This window comes from Choloepus didactylus, chromosome 19 (genome assembly GCF_015220235.1).
Source record: "Choloepus didactylus isolate mChoDid1 chromosome 19, mChoDid1.pri, whole genome shotgun sequence".
Classification (NCBI taxonomy): domain Eukaryota; kingdom Metazoa; phylum Chordata; class Mammalia; order Pilosa; family Megalonychidae; genus Choloepus; species Choloepus didactylus.
The window spans coordinates 31,908,920-31,926,607 of NC_051325.1; the positions used below are offsets into that span (position 1 = coordinate 31,908,920).

General features: G+C 41.4%; 1 protein-coding gene across 3 annotated transcripts in view; it reads left to right on the forward strand.

Moving 5' to 3' along the window:
- C19H20orf194 (chromosome 19 C20orf194 homolog) overlaps positions 1–17,688 on the forward strand; it is a 162,491-nt gene that overhangs the window by 130,302 nt on the left and 14,501 nt on the right. For all 3 annotated transcript variants that reach the window (XM_037812151.1, XM_037812152.1, XM_037812153.1), the window contains 3 exons: positions 981–1,106; positions 6,532–6,569; positions 16,641–16,776. In XM_037812151.1, the coding sequence (XP_037668079.1) occupies positions 981–1,106; positions 6,532–6,569; positions 16,641–16,776 (300 nt within the window). The remainder of the gene's footprint in view (positions 1–980; positions 1,107–6,531; positions 6,570–16,640; positions 16,777–17,688) is intronic.

A 17,688-nucleotide genomic window follows, 5' to 3' on the forward strand; every position in this document is an offset into this window, starting at 1 on the left:
GGCCATGAGGGCCATTGTAAGGGCTTTGGCTTTCACGCTGAGTGGGATGGAAGCCACTAGAGGGTTTTGAGCAGAGGAGTGATATGATCTGTCTATGGGTTTAGCAGGGAATCTTTGGCTTCTGTGTTGAGAACAAGACTGGAGGGAGGCCAGGACAGAAGTGAGGAGGCCTGTGAGGAAGATGTTGGGGTGATGCAGGCAAGAGATGGTAGCAGCTTGGACCAAGTTGTAGCATTGGGGCTGTGAGCAGTGATCTTATTCTAGTCACATTTTGAAGGTACAGCTGACAGGATACACTAATGGATTAGACTGTGCGGCATGAGAGGAAAAAGAATGAAGTCAAAGACAACTCCAGACAAAATTTTGGCCTAGTGGCTAAAAGAGTCGAGTCCCCTCTGCTGAGAGGGACAAGACCTTGGGAGAAGCAGGTGTGAGGGAGTCGTGTCATTAACCCATATTAGGTTCTAAGTTATCAAATTGGCTCTATAAGTCTGGAGTTTGGAGGGAGTTCCAGGCTGAAGACCTGAATGCAAGCCATATTTGACATGTATCTGCTGACCTAGAGAGATTCTGATGATCCCTCTTTCTCTCCTGCCTGCATGTTCTGTGGGGGGTGAAGGAGAGCAAAGAGCTGTTAAAGAAAATGAAGACCAAGACAGGAGCTCCTAACTTGATGATTAGAAAACAGGCCAAAGGACGCTGAGTCCCAACCAGGGTTGCCTGCAGGCTTCCTTGCACATCTAAAGAAGGTGGACTTCCAGTCTTCTGGCATGGTTATAAAGACTAAAGGAACTTGGGGATGCAGAAGCACTTTGTAGACTCCAGGGGCTCTAAATCTTGAAATGGGTGACACCAAGAAGCCCAGTTGCAGTCTCCTTTTGGTTTTCCTTCCACCCTTGCTGAGTGAGCCACTCAGCATTCTCCCACATCCCCCTCTGCAGACTCAGTCTGTAAACTCATCATTCCCCTTTTTTTTCCAGCTACACAGATGTTATTGATGTTGTCCAGGCCCTGCAGACCCATCCAGACTCAAACGTCAAGTCCTCCTTCACCATTGGAGCCATCACAGTGTGTGTGGAGCCCCTGAGCTGCTATATGGAGCACAGGTAACTACTTAGGACCACCCCCAGCCTACAGGGTTTATGTGTTCAGAAAGTGATTTTTCCCCACCCACCAGAAAAAGGCACAACTTTATAGTGTGTTCGCCTGTTGAAACACATCCATCTATGTTTGTAGTAAATGCATCGTTATTCTTTAATTAGTGCTAGGTCCTCAGAAAACCACTTTGGACTGGTAGCCTCTCACCACTTCTTTTTGTGTCCTGAAAAGTTGCACATCTAGGGCAGTGGGACTTGAAATGTATTCTACCAGAAAGAAAGGCAGCTTTTTAGTACTGTTAGGGGAGGGGCTTGTGTCCTACGGCTTTTGGAGTATCTCACAGATACTTTTCATATTGTTAAGCCATCTTATCTCAGTTAATGGAACTCATTCTTACTACTGACAGATGTTTTTTTTCCTTTTACTTTGGAAGGAATATAACAACAAAAAAATTGGGTAATAAATCATCCACAATCTCACTGACTAATAAAACTATTAGAATTCTTGTGAAATTCCTTTCTCGTCTTTTGATGTGCATGCTTTTATACAGTTGTGTGTACATATAATTTTATATTCTTTTTCTTAACATATAAACATTATGTGGGATAACATATTTTCCTGAATTATAATGAAAATTACATTTTGATTAAGTATTCTCTGGCATGGATGGACATAATTGACTTAACCATTTCCCTACTATTAGTCACATAGGATATCTCCAACTTTTCCCTATTATAAAAAATACTGTGGAAAACATCTTTATCCACATAAATTTCTCAAATTTCAGATAATTTCCTTGGAATAAATTGCCCAAAGAAATACTATGAATCAAATTTTATGATCACTTCTATTACTCTTTATTCACATTTCCAAATTGCCTTTTTTATTTAACTTTTTATTTTAAAATAATTTCAAACTTATGGGAAAGTTGCAAAAATAATACAAACCCTCTACAGAGAACTCCAACACCACCCACTACCACCCAGCACCAATACCCAGATCCACTGGATTTTACAATTTTGCCACCTTTGCTGTATTGTTCGTCCAGTACATTCTTCCTTCCTTCTTTCCTTCCTTCCATCCAGCCATCCATTTATCCATCCATCCATCTATTTTCTAAACATTTGATAGCAGGTTGCATGCATCATACTCCTTGAACACATAATACTTCCATGTACGTTTCCAACAAACAAGGATATTCACTTATGTAATCAAATTAAGTGTGGTGATCAAGTTCAAGAAATTTAACATTATAAACCTTTCATTCTATATTCCAATTTTTGTCCTTTTGAGCCTTTGCTCCTCCAATTTTAAAGCCTATCCAGTATCATGTATTGCATTTAATTGTTATTACCTCTTTAGTTTCTTTCTTTATTTTTCAGTTGTGGAAAGATATATAATATAAATCTTCCCATCCCAACCCCACCCTCCCCCACCCTCCCCCACCCCACCGAAGCATACCATTCGGGGGATTATTCACATTCACAATGTTCAGTACCCTCACCACCATCCATTACTATCACTTTCCCTTCACTCCAAACAGAAACCCTACACCCATTTTGCATTAATTCCCCATTGCCCTTGTCCCCTACCCCTGGTAACCTGTACTTTACCTTCTGTTTCTGAGTTTGCATATTCTCTGATATTTTCTTTGTGATTACCATGGGGTTTAAATTTAACATCCTAAATCTGTAACATCTTGTTTTCTTTGATTCCAACCTAACTTCAATAGCATATATAAGCCATGTTCCTATACCACTCCTTCCCCCTACCTTTATGTAGTTCTTGTCACAGATTACATATTTATACACTATGAATCCAAAATCATTGACTTATCATTATATTTCATGCATTTGCCTTTTGCATCCTATAGGAAGTAAAAAGTGAAGTTTTAAGCCAAAAATACAATGGTACTGATATTTATATTTACCTATGTCATTATCTTTACCGGAATCTTTATTTCTTCATTTGGCTTCAGTCAGTTTTCTACTATCCTTTCCTTTCAACCTGCAGAACTCCCTTTTACCATTTCTTATAGGGCTGCCTATTGGATTGTTCATTGCTAGAGTACAGACATAAAATTGGTTTTTGTATATTGATCTCGTGTCCTGTAACCTTGTTGAACTCATTTATTAATTCTGTAAGTTTTTCTGCGTGTGTGGATTTCATAGAATTTTTTATATATAAGAATATATCAGCTGCCAGCAGAGGTAATTTGACTTCTTCCTTTTTAATCCAAATGCCTTTTGTTTCTTTTCCTTGCCTAATAAGAAAAGTTGCTTTGAGAATGAAGTTTTTAAAATTCTTAAATCAGTGGTTGTTTTTATAAAATGGCTACTTTAGCAAAAATAATTTTTTTGCATCATTGCTTCTAGATAATGTTAAGAAAAAAACAAAACAGATGGGAGTAGAGCACAGCATGGCATTTTTTTTCCTTTATGTGAAATAGGGGATGATATGGTGTTTCGGTTAGCTAAAGCTGCTGGAATGCAATACAACCAGAAATGGGTAGGCTTTTATAAAGGGGATTTAAAGTTACAAATTTACCATTCTAAGGCCATAAAAGTATCCAAACTAAGGCATCAACAAGAGGATACCTTCACTGAAGAAAGGCCAGTGGTGTCCAGAACACCTCTGTCAGCTGGGAAGGGACGTGGCTGGCATCTGCTGGTCCTTTGCTCCTGGGTTGAATTGCTTTCAGCTTCTGATTCCAGTTGCTTTCTCTTTAAGCGTCTTTGGGTTCTCACTTAGCTTCTCTGTGGCTTCATCTCTTAGCTTAGCATCTCCAATCTTTTCTCTGTCGGCATCTCCAAGCGTCTGGGTCTGTGTTGGCTCTGAGCTCTCTCTCTCTCCTCCTGAGCTCTCTTAAGGACTCCAGTAAATGGATTAAGACCCCTCCTTGAATACGTGGGGTCACATCTCCATGGAAATAATCTAATCAGAGAGTCCCACTCACAGCTGGGTGGGTCACATCTCCATGGAAACAACCTAATCAAAAGATCCCATCCACAATGGGTGTGCCCCCACAAAAGTGGATTAAAAGAACATAGTCTTCTTATGGGGTACATAATAGATTCAGACCAGCACACTATGTAAGGCTTAGGAATATATTATAATCACAGCTATTTTTGGTTATCCAGGAAATGAGCTGCTCAGTAAGCAATATATCCATTATTTTAATGTTTGTTGGTACAGAACCTCCCTACTATGTTTAAGACTTGTGCCAGGGATTCTTCAATAGTTTTACTGCTTGATAGAGAAGATGGTGTGTAGAGAAGGAAAGAAGGGAGTCAACATTTATTTTGTGCTATTTGTCAGACATTATTTGGTGCTTTTCCCCACTTTAAGGTAGGCATTATTACTGTTTTTACCATGAGGAAACTGATGCTCAGAAAAGTGAAGTAATTTTCCAAAGGCCACACTGATGACATGTACATAATTAATTGTAATATATAGAGAGTGCCATAATAAAAGATTAATACGATTTTATAGGCGTTAAAAAGAGGCAAAGAGAACTTGTAGTTGGATTAGGAAAGAGAGCCAACATATGAATTTGAAGAATGGATAGAATTTGGCACACCAACATGCATTCCAGCTTTAGGGAATCATTCATCTGTTTAAATCCATGTGTTCTGAATATTTTATTTCCAGCTGCTTAAAGTCAGCAACTTAATGACGCCATCCTTTGTCAGAGGTTTAAAGCATCAACATCCAACCTGTGATTGGATACAGTGCCTGGAGGAGAAACTTTGCTCAACCTTGTTTCAGGTTCCCCTGGTGTCAATTCTGTGGGCTGCTCTGAGAAGGCATGTGGGTCCCAGAGAATTGTATAAGAGCATGTAACCTACAATCGCACACACTTCACAGGGACAGACACTTTCTAAGAATGGATTTGCTTTGTGGCAGGACATTCAGTGTGAGTGTAGTGAGGCCACTGTTCTTACACATGTAACATGTAGTAGTGATTTCTGATCTTGGGCTGAACAGAAATACTGAGTGTGGGCTTTTTCACACACATCTTTTACTTTATCATGTTGGAAAAGCAGGTTTCTTCCAAGAGCTTATCTCTTAATGGCAATAAGTTGGCATAGCAACACCTGTCCTGAACTGTGCTTAAGGCTGCCCTGGCCTTCCAGCTAATATCAATATCCTCAGACTGCTGTGGGCTTCTCTTCCATTGTTCCGGGCTCTTGACCTTGCTCAGAGTATGTGGAGGCTCCTCCCTGGGATTCTTCAGACGCCATGAAGGAGTTGAAGAAGAGAACCAGATCCATATTCCAAAGTGATTTTCATCCAGCTTGCTTGTCTGCCAAACTTGGTCCTACATGGTTATGTCTGACTGTTTTCAAAAATCAAATAAAAGGATGAAGAATTGGCACCACCAGGAGAGACATTCCCCCGGTGTTTCGAACAGCATTAATACCTGCTGGCTAGACCAGCAGTAGTTCAGAAGAGTAGCTTAAGCAAGCATGCTACTTTCAGGGAAAAAAGACACAGGAGTTATGTAATGCCAGACACACCTGGGTTCCTGACTTGTCCCTACTACTTCCTAGCTGCATGTGAGACCTTGGGCAAAGTGCTCAGCCTGTTAAATACCCAAGGTACAGGGTGCACATGAGGACAGAACGAGATTATATTAGGTGAAGGGCTTGCATGGTGCCTAGTCCATAGTAGGAATTTAGTAAAAGGGAGCTGCTTTCATTCATGCTAGCTTTCTCCCCTGGGAAGAGAATTGTGATGTTTTAGGAGCTTTAAACCACTGAGAATATTATGTTTTCCCCTGGAGCTGGTGGCAGTGCTATAATTATAAACTAACTCACTCTTTGAATGAGCCACCACCTCCTGCTTCAGATGCGATTTAGTCAGCCAGTTTCCTCCTTTTCATTTACTATTTGAGTTAAGGGTAGGATTAAGGGAGAATTGGATTCTAGCACGATTCTAGAATCGTGGCTCAGTTATCTTGCATGTCAGTGATATTCAGGTTTTTGTGGGAAATAATCAATGACAACTCTGAGATTAATGATTTTAAAGGCAATTGTGGCAACTTTGGTACCAAAGGACCCAGGTTGAGTTAAGTAAGTGTAATTCTACTCATTTTCCCTTGAAATTTACCTTTTACTATCAGAGCAGTATCTCTTTCAAAAATGACTAGCTCTCTCTCTCCATCTCCCTTAGTCTAGAGATCTGGCCCAACCCCAGTAGCCTCACATCAACATTCCACCAAAAGTTGGCCACATAGGGACCACTGTGGGGTGTGAGGAGGCTGTAGAGGGCTTTTAGCTTGTGGAGCTTTGGCTCTTAGCTTTGAAAGCCTTTTGAACAATCGTGGCTCAGCTATCTTGCATATCAGTGATATTCAGGTTTTTGTGGGAAATAATCAATGACAACTCTGGGATTAATGGTTTTAAAACATTTCTCTCTTGTCCCCCCTAGATTTCTCTTTCCTAAGTGTCTTGACCAGTGTTCACAAGGTAAGTAACATACTTACTTCCTGGCACTTGCCTTTCAAATTCCATTTAGTTGCAACAGACTTTTCTTCATGTTCCTACCTACCTTTCTGAAATCTAAAACAAAACAAAAATGGTCCAGGGGAAACTTTGACATCTTTTACTGTATCGTTTTGGATAGGCAAGTTTAGTCCAAGAGCTTATCTCTTACTGACAATAAATTGGCATAGCAATGCCTCTCCTGAGCTGGGCTTAAGGCTGCCCTGGCTTCCAGCTGATATCAGTGTACTCAGCACATATTCCCAGCCTCTGGATTAGCAAGATGTTTATGCACTTCTCCTACCTCGAGCACAGAGTATGGCCCAGCTGGACTTGTTTCCCTTAATACCGCCTCCCCCCAACACACACACACACGTTGGAATTTTCCACACCTCCTTGATAACATTTAGAAAAGCCACCCATTGTGCAGGTTGCACTCAACCTTGCATTGTCCTACCACCTGGCAACCCTGGAAGCAGCACTTTTTAGTCATATTATCTATGGTGCCTGGAGATCCAGAATAAATTCTAAATTCCCTACAGCGGTGATGAAATACTCATTGTTATCAGGAGACAGGCCTGGGGACTGTGCTTCCTGAGCCAGCCGAGCAAGCAGGAATCAGATGGAAGAAAACAACTCGGTGTCCCCAGCATGGTTTTGCCCTGCTGATCCCATTGCCAGTCCACGGGGAGCAGAGACAAGAGGACATACCAGAGCTGTTGTCCTGGGAAACAGCTGAGCTGGGTGCTACCCAGGGCAAAAGGCCTGGTTGTGTATGTTGTGTATGTTGGACTCTGCTGCACCAGGTAGTCTCAGGTCCAGCTTTCAGAGGTCTGTTGCTTTCCAGGCACTGCACCCCAGAAGCAGGGTGAAATGGAGGTTGGCTAGATCCAGTCCCAGTATCCACACTAGGTAGATTAGAGATTTTGTGGAGGTTGGGTCAATAGGATCTGATGACAAACTAGATGGGGGCATGAGAGAAAATGAGGTATCTAGGATGACTTGTAGGTCTCCAGCTTGGGAGATTAGGAAGATTGGTGGCACCTGTCTTTGAAATAGAAGCAAAGAGGAGAGGATGGAAATGATACATTCTTAATAGGACTAGAGAACATGCAAGAGAGTGGGTCCAAGGGATAGTTAGTTATGTAGGTTCACAATGAGGAGGGCTGGTCTGGTACTCACATACATGTTTGCAAGTCATGGTTAAAGCCAAGAGCATGGGCTGTATTCAGTCTTTGGCCAGGTACAGAGTTGAAAAGGACAGGCCAGAGATGTGGGGGAAGAAAAGTCCAGGGGACTGAAGAAGAAGTAGGAAAGAGCATTCCCTCAGACACTGAGGAAGGAGAAGGAAAGAGATCAGTCATTTTAATGTTGCAGGACCTCAGAAGGAGAGAGAAAATCCTATTGACCTTGCAAGTGCGAAGGACACTGGTGACCTCAGTAGGAATATCTAAGTGGAGAGGTGAGGGCTGAGAAGCTAAGTGTGAGTGGGCTGGTGGCCAGGGAGCCACTGGAAGCCACCAAGTGTGGACAAAGTTTTATATTTAGGGCTCCAAAAAGAAGAAAAGAAGGAAGATAGCTAGAGGGAAAGGATTTCAAGAAAGGAGATTTGCCCCTCGTTTGCTGAGGAGAAAGCCTGTAGGCTATAGGGAGACACTAGACTTGATGGAGCAGCCCCAGAGCAGGAGGGAGTGGGGTCCACAGGAAGAAAAGTTTGACTTGGAGGGCTGTGTCTTCCCTTGTAAAGAGCTCGAGCTGGGGCAGGGGAGATTGAGGAAGAGTTTGCCTCCTAGCCTAGTTGATGGGACTGGCCAGTAGTTGTACCTAAGACTTTGCTGAACTGTCTAGCCCCAGTCCCTGTCTTACTCCTGAATGTTAATGATCACCTTTTTACCCTCCAGGGCCCCTTGTCCACCTAGTGCACCTCAGCTTCTTGGCACTTTCTCCCTGAATGTCCCTCGGCTTTTTTGCATAAGGGACAAGCACAGACGGACAAGCTGGCCTGGAAAAGAGTCTTGGGAAGGGCTCTGTCTACACTGTCCGTAGATCTGGAATAAGCCCTGGGTCTGTGTTACAGAAGAAAAGCCCCTTTTAATCTGATTCCTTTTAGGCCAATGCAGTCCAAATTCTCTCTGGCGCTTGGTAGGTATATTTCATTACCTGCCTTGTAACTCATTCATCAGAGGCAGCTTGTGTCAGATTTTGTACTTGTACAAAGCCAGGGATGTATCAGCTGTGGGCAGACGCCCTTGACGCCATATGTGCGTTCTTCTGAAACTCCGGGGGGGCTGGTGGAGTGACGGTATATTGGTAACTATCTTCCCTTGCATCAGGGCCCAGGGCACCCTGTGGACTGACCTGACCTGGCTCACATGGGCATGGGCTATCTGGGGAGGGAGGAGATAAAAGACAAGGATTTCTTTGCTCCTAGGAGATTTGTGGCTTCTTTGGAGGTGGGATCTGCCACCAGTAGACAAGTACTTCACATCTGGAGGGAGCTTATTTCCTCTCCTTGCTCCCTATCATGAGTCAGGCTCCCTGATTCACTGCTTTTAGCAACAAAGGAGTATTTTATAACGAGAAAAGGACTATGTTGCAGCCTCAAAGATGATGTGTATTGAGAAATGTAAGAGCTAGGAAACAACCTCAGTATTTAAACAGCAAGCAAGGCTCATTCTAATGCTGGCTTGAATGTGAAACGAAGATGTTTTACCTCCATACCCTGCTTTTAGAAGTATCTATAGATAGACAAAAGAAGTGAGCTTTGGTTTCTTCTGGGCTTCTGGAAGCCCTTAACCCAGATCTGGAGGTTGGACAGACTTCAGGCCAGCCCAGGCTGCCTGCTTACTCACAGCCCAGTCTGGTGAGACCTTGGCCAAATCTGGGTATCCACTCCTTGATAGAGAACAGAAGGAAGCTCCTAGCCTTAACAAGCACCTGGCCTCCTCACCCTGTTCTCCAGATAACTAACTGCCATACCTGCCTCACAGATGGCATTTCCTCTTGGCAGGTGGCAGTTTGCATAGCTGGCCTAAGGAATGCTGGGGGTAATCCTCTTGCTTATTTCCCTGTAAAGCAAAGCCCTTTTTCTATGCCTGATTTCTGACCTAGAATCCCAACCCCACGAGATTTGTCCACATGGCACATGTGCTGCAGACAAAACTTCAGACCAGGTGTCTGTCAGATCCCCAGATCCCATCCTTCTCCTGGACAGGCCTGGCCTGTTCTTGGGACCCTTGGGCACACCACTCAGGTTGGCATGTTTACATTAGTCTGACTCTCCAGTTTCTTTTCCCCAAGAAGTTACCAGAGTCCCCAGGACCTTTAGAGGTCTTCACTCAGCCTTTGCTTTCTCCTGACTGCAAGATCCGCCACCACTGTTCTTGTCTTCTACCCCTGGGAATCTCACAGGGCTAGGTCCCATGTCTGCCATCTGTGCAATGTGCTGAGCCCTTTCAAATCCTGCCTGCATCCCCACTGTGCCTACCCTGGGCCTGGCCGTGCCTTCCTCAGTTTCAGGGCCCACAGTCACTGCCTGTGGCTGGACCACGCCATGGAGTTCTGGCAGGAGGCTCACCAAACTGGCTTCCCTGCCTCCCCTGCAGCCTCCAAAAATGACCTTTCTAAGTGGGGATGGGAGCATGGACACCACTGGCATCACCTCATCAGGATGCTCCCCTGGCAGTCTGCCTGAAGGGGGTCCTTCTTGCTTTTAATGCTTCCAAACAGAAAGAGCATGCAAGGAACCTTTTTAAAATACAATAAACAAGATGCTGCAGTATTCTCCTTTATGTAGACATGACCTGTGAGAACAACTAGATCATACTCCATGTCCTTGAGGATAAGAGATTTTGAATGTGGGAGAAAGTCTGAAAGAAGCGTGATTATTTCCCATGTGCTTGTATGTGCATAAACTGTCTGTGGAAGAACAACCAAAAACTGGTTATCAGTGGTCGTCTCCGGGGAGGAGAACCAGAGGTCTGCGTGCCAGAGGAAGAGGGGAGGGAGACAACTTTCTACTGAATACCCTCTGTATCATAAGAGTTTTGTGCTGAAAATATGTATTTACCAATTCAAAAATTGTTTAATTTTAAAATATATTAAATGCAAACTCTTAGAAGCCCTTTCAAATGGCTATCTGATTAATGGGATTTGCTCAGACTTTAAGTGGGGAAAATGTTGGCAGGTGTGTGCCCCCAGCTTAGCCACTTGGGCAGCTGTCTCAGAGGTCAAGTTGCGTGTGTCCTTTATTACACTTGGTTCATTCATTCAGCAGTTTTGATTCAGTGTTTGCTCTAACCCGGTCCTGGAGGGGTTAGGGAAGGCTTCTCAGAGGTGGTAAATTCAAATTGAAGGAGAAGTTAGCCCCAACAAAAAGGAGAGGAAAGATGATTCTAGGCAGAAGGAACAACAAAATTGAAGGCCTGTTGATGACCAGAGCATGCCCAGGAAGGACACTGAGGAAGGTGGAGGGGCCAGACCAAGGCTAAGACTAATTGGATCTGGAGGTTACTCTTACGCAAGTGTTAGCCAGATTTTGTAGATTGCTACAGTATGCCAAGCCCCAACTAACAGTATTCCTGAAAACCCTAAAGAATACCCTGGGCTCTACCTAAGACTCTATAAAAGTTTTACTTAAGAAGTTTATTTTTTCAGAAACTTAAGGCCTCCAGGCTGTTCCTATGCCAGATAAGCCTTGAAACCCAGGGGTACAAGTCTCTCAAGATCATCACCCAGTTTCATTCCTCTACCCCATGAGGTTGACACCCCTTTGCAGCATGAAGAAGTTAAAGTGGCCATTGCCCAGATATCCCTGAAGATTGAGAGAATGATCAAATGAGAGGGAGAAGATATAACTGAGAAATTAGGATTTAACAAATGATTATGACTATTGACTCATAATATAGATATTTCTTTTTAGTTTCTAGTGTATTAGAATAACCAGAAGGAAATATCTGAAATTGTTGAACTGTAATCCAGTAGCTTTGATCTTTGATAATAATTGTATAACTATAAAGTGTTTATCATGTGACTGTGTGACTGTTAAAACCTTGTCACTATATATATTAATATATATAATAAAATATATATTATACTTATGTATTGTATTTATATATTAATATATATGTATATATATAAATAAGTATACTTATATATGAGTAATAACGACATGCATGAATAAAAATAATAATAATAAAGGGTCAGGAATAGGAGCAAAAATGCCCCTATGTAAACCATAGACAATAGTTATAGTACTACTTCAATAATCTTTCATCAATTGTAACAAATTTTCCTCACCAATGCAAGTGTTGGTGGTGGGGTGGTATATGGGAATCCTGTATTTTATGCATGATTGTTCTGTAAACCCACAATTTCTCTAATTAAAAAAAGTTAATTAAAGAAAAGAGTAATTGGAAACTTGAAATAGTTTAAATAGGGAAGCAACATGATCAGGTTTATGTTTTTGAAAGAGTATTGTGACCACAGTGGGAAGAATGAATTGCAGAAGAGGAAGCCTGGAATTAGAGAGTCTGAGCAGTGACCTGATGAAGAGAGAGTGGTGGCCTTAAAGAGACAAAGGTAGCAGGGATTGAGAGCGGAGGATGGACCCAAGAGCAGTTTCGCAGTCACTGGGCCTGGGTGAGGGATGGCGTGTGGAAGGAGAGAATTCAAAGGTGCCTCCACGACCCAGGTTTGGGGAGCTGGGCCATCGGTGTGCCTTTCGCCAAGTGACCAGAAGAGGAGGAGGAGCTGTACTCACTACTTGGATGTCAGGAAAAAGCTATGGAGGAAATTCACCCTTGAATCCTTAGAGGTCCCTCAAGCACTGTACAGAGACGAGTGGGCCCTATTTGCCTAAGTTCGACATAATAGCTGCAGAGCGCTAACTGGAAAAGAGTAGGACCCAAGTCTCAGAACCAAGGAGCAAGTAGATCCCAAACGATCCACAGGCACTTGGGAAAGCAGGTCCTGTGCTCAGCAGGCCCTAGCTCCTGACCGTCTGTGGTCCCAGGCGCATTGCATTGCCTTCATGTGTACCCTTTCCCCATTGTAACTTGCATCCATTGGCATGAGCTCTCCTATTCCCTGTTCCCTGGTCTTGAATGGAATTCATCCAGATGGATTTATGAGGTCAGATTCACTCTTCAGGGTTTTGGAACACTTTTCATAAGTGTCAATTATGAGAGAAAGGAAGTTTCACTAACATCTGCCTCATATCAGAGACAGGGCAAGAGGGCCTGAAAGTTGCCTTCAGACTAGTGATTGCCCCTCACCTAAGCCATGGGCTCAGCAGCCTCTTCTAGCTTAGCTTCCTGCTGGTTGATAAGGGTGAGGCTCACGTGCCACAGCCACCACTGTCTGAGGATTGGATCAGTCCAGGCCCCCTGATGTATAGGTCCTACCCCCAGATGTATAAGGTCCCATGCTCAGGCTGACACTCTGATGATGATGGTGATGATAGGTTGCATTTAATGAGCTCTTACTATATGTAGACCCTATGATAAACACTTTACTGATAACCTGGGAGTAGGTATTAACTGTTCCCATGTTACAGAGGAGGAAATTTGGGCTTAGAGAGGTTGAACAGTTTGCCTGATGTTACCCATTAGTAATTAGTGGGGCCCAAAATTCACACTTGGGTTTGCCTGGCTCTAAAACTCATGCTCTTAATCTCCACACTATGCTATCTTTTCACATATATGAAGAAGATAAATAGGAATTTAAGTCCTATGTTGTAAGTGCCACCTATGTTATTCAACAAAGGAGCTTTGAGTGGTTCAAAGAAGGGAAGAGGGCATGGTAGCATTAGGAGAGGATTGGAATGGTAAGGTATTAAGGAAAGTTATAAGGAAGAAGTAAGCTTTACAAAATTAAAAAGTAAAGAATATAAGTGGGGGAAAAAGAAGGTAGAGAACAATGTGTATGGTATGCTACTATTTGTGGGAAAACAGTGGCGCACACAAACACATGCACATTTTTACTTGTATATATGCTGAGGAAATCTCTGGAAGAAGACATAAGAATCTGATAACTGGTTGCCTCCAAGGAAGGGAAGTAGGTGGCTGAGGAGGAAGGGAATTTATTTTCTTCTATACATTGTCAGTGTTTTACTCAAAAACTAAATACAGTTAATTAAAAAAAAAAAAACAAAAAAACTAAACTTGACTGAAGTAAATGGCATTAATACAGAGTCCTCTGTACTGAATATTCATTATTCGTGCTTTTACAATTACAAGGTTACTTAGGAAAGCAGAAGTCTCCATAATTTAGAGATAGTCACGAATTAGTCATTTATAAAACTAGGCTCTACTAATAAAAGGATTGGTGCTAGGCATTAAATCCTGTTAAATATAGAACTAATAGTAACATGGGAGAAGTGTAGTTACAAAATAGAATGTAAATTTTGAAAATCTTGAAAACTTGGAAATAAAATTACATTTAGCAAAAAAATTTAGAGGTGGCAGGAGACAGGTACTATCTCATCTTTCCAAAGTTGGAAATCGAAAAAGTTTAAAGCTGTTCAGTTACAAAGGGTTAATTGTACTCTTTAAAGATATAAAAGTAATCATTAGAAGAACTAAAATTATTAATGTAGCCACCCAGAATTGGATGGTGGAGAGGCGGGAAGAATTTAGACATATACTGGCTTCCCCATCTTTCACATGGAAGAGTCAATAGCCATTGTATAAAGGCAATGCTATAAGAAAAAATGGTTTAGGTATATTATTTTTAAAAGGATAAAAAGGGACCCAGGGCTCTGGGACTACTACGGCCACATCCAGAAGTTAGTGAACTTGAAAGATGTGGTTATAGATTTCACCCAGGAAGCCTTGGCCCTGCTGAACACATCCCAGAGAAAGCTGTTCAGAGGTGTGATGCTGGAGAATATCAGTCATCTGCTCTCAGTGGAAATCGGGTCTGAAAATCAGATATAGCTTCCAAGTTGGATCAAGAACTGTGGAAAGAAGGAATTGGATTTTGCCTAAACCATAATTCAGGCAGGGAAAATGTTCTTAAAAAACATCAAATGCTAACAATGCAACATATCTACAGGAAAGACACATCTACTATCATATCATTGTTCCCTGGATAAAAAGGAAGTTCAAGCATATCAGGTTGATTAGTTGAAGTTATTAACCGTTCCATTTTCATATCTGGATGAATCATGTCAAATGAAATAGCTTTAAAACTCTCAATACTGACTTGCCTAGCTGTCCCATTCACAGAAATGCCTCTTGAGAAAATACGTATGGAGAAATAAAATAATTTTGAGTTTTTAAAAAAAAGATATAAGGACAGCTATTATAAAAACTGTAAGCCTACCACTTAATCAGAAGGAAAAGACAAAACAAAGAAGTCATAAATCATTTTGCTAAAGGTTAGAAAAAAGTGCAGTAAAAAACAATCAACATAAACCACATGACAGAAACTAAGATGTCAGTAAATATAAATGGGATAAACACAACTATTAAAAGGAGAAGAATCTCAGATTAAACCAAAACACACCTAATTATACTCAATACAAGAGAAAGCATCTAAAACTAAGTAAGGATGATAAAAAGGTGGGCAAAGCCATGACAGACAAATGCAGACACACAGAAAGGAGGAGGCATTAATAACAGGCAGGGATGAACTGAAGGCAAAAAGTTAAAAAGTTTAAAAATAGCAATTTTCAAAAACACACTATCTCCAACCTGTCAAGAACATGCATGTACCAAATAATTCAAAGGGAAAGTTAATTTACTATGTTACTACACAAGAGATAATTTAAAAATAATAATGAATTAAGTATTCAATTTAAGAGCTTAGAAAAGGAATGAAATTGAAAAATATATATATTAATAATAAGGTTGACTGTAAAACAGTCTTTCTGATCAAGCCTCTAGATCTAGCTATCATGTTAGACAGCACTGTGGGGATAGTCAGCAAAATAAAGGCTGAGAAAGAAATTACGAAGAAAGGAGAGACCACAGTTTAAAAGAGAATTATGAGGTGCATTGATGAAATACAATATATGAACTTTGGTTTCTGGTTCAAAAATTTAATTCTAAAATAACATTTATAAGGCAATCAGCCAGAGATTGGTTTTTTTTATATTAAGGAATCATTAATGTTTTTAAAGAGCCCTTATTTATGGAGATACATACTGAAATATTTTGGGATGAAATAGTGGGATGTCTGGGATTAGTTTCACAATCTAGGTTGGACAGGGGAAGGGTAGGGTATGTGGTATAGATGAAATATGACTGGCCGAGTGTTGATAATTCTTGAAGTTGGGTGATGGGCACATGGGAGTTCGTTATACTATTTTTCTACTTTTTTAGATGTTTGAAATTTTCCATAATATTAAGCAGTGAATAAAAATGATTGAATAACCAAAATGCATATCATCTTACAGCAGAAATGGTATAAATGCTATGATTATAACTATGTAAAAATAGGAAGAAATATGGAAAAGGTATTATAATTATGTTGGGGTGGTAACTTTCCTGATGTCCAAATTCTCTGTAGTGTTGTGTTTCTGCTGTCTGCATAAAAAGGTTGGGAGTGATAGTGGCCCACTCTACCCCCTCTCCTTACATGCGCTGCGCCTTCTTCCCGTGGCACTGTGTGAACTTCTCTGTTGGCACTTATCTTAAACTGTGACTTCTTGGCTTTGTACTCGTTGAGAACATAATGGTTAGTGCTTGGCAAATGCCTGTGGTCTGCACTGGCAAAGGTCAATGGCATCAGTTCCTGATGAGGTTAAGTACAGGGGTTGTGGAAAGGGCCCTTTGATGAAGCAGCTCTGGATGTCAGCCAGAACGCAGAATTTAAAAGAGAGAAGTTAGGAATTGAGCTTCAGGGTGAAGGCCATTCACTCCAAAAGGCAGCAGTGCCAGGAAAGGGGGACAGAAAGATGGCTGTGTATGTCAGCGTTAGGGAGCAAAGCTGTCTACACGTGGAGGCTCCTGGGAGGGAAGTCAAGGAAGAAAATGGTGGATGATCAGGGAAGGGAGCCTCAGCTGCATTCAGGGCTCTGACAGCTGAACTGTTCACTGTTTTGTTTCCCAGGCCTGGTGAGTAACGTAGTGTTCACCAGCCACACCACGGAGCAGAGGCATCCTCTCCTCATGCAACTGCAGAGCCTCATCAGGGCCGCCAATCCCACCGCAGCCTTCATTCTTGCAGAAAATGGGATTGTCACCAGGTAAACTCTTCCACAGGCTCCATCCTGCAAGGCTGGCCACCATTTCTAAGACCCAAGCATTTGCTGAAGTGTTTTTGAAGCTCTGTGAAAATCACCAGGAGGACACCATGCGTCAATATCATGTACTATTTTTGTTGTTGTTTGAGGCACTCTCATTTTCTTCCACTCAAGGACAAAAGTCCAGAATCACTCAGTGCTCCTTGTGTTAAGATTGAGAGAAATTATTTGTTCTTTACTTCGTGGACTTGGGTCCAATTTACAAGCTGGATGAGTTAGTGATTTTGAATGTGTACATACATGAAGAGAAAACACCACATCATATAGCGATTTTGTTTAGGAAATGTGCATGATGAGACTCTCTGTGTATGCCTTTTTTGTTATTTTGGATTTTGGGCATGCAAATAGTTTACATATTCAAAAATTAAATCAACAAGAAGGGAGAAAAACTAAATTAAATAACAAACCAAAAATGACCTTATCTGTATATCAAAGCAATAACAACTACATACAAAAAATAACTAACTCATGTAACTTTTTAAACATGATCCTCTGTTGGAACCCTGATTCCACACAGCATCACTGATTGGAGGAGAGAGATTATAAATATGAAATGAGGGAAGGTAAGAAAAAAATCCCACAAATATTGGATTTGAATTGGGTTGAATTTTGGGGGAGTCAATATAAATTCCTTATTTAAATAAGTTAATTATATATGTAGATATGTGGATATATATTTCCTCACTCTTTCCACAGCAATGAACCAGAAACAATAATACACAGTAGCAATAAGCACATGTAGTCTCCAGATCTTGGTTTCTAAGTACAAATCCCCCCTAAAAGAAATCAGGACTCCTTGAAGAATTGGCTGACTGTATCTTAAAGGCAGGGAAAGTACAAGATAAGCCTGGTATA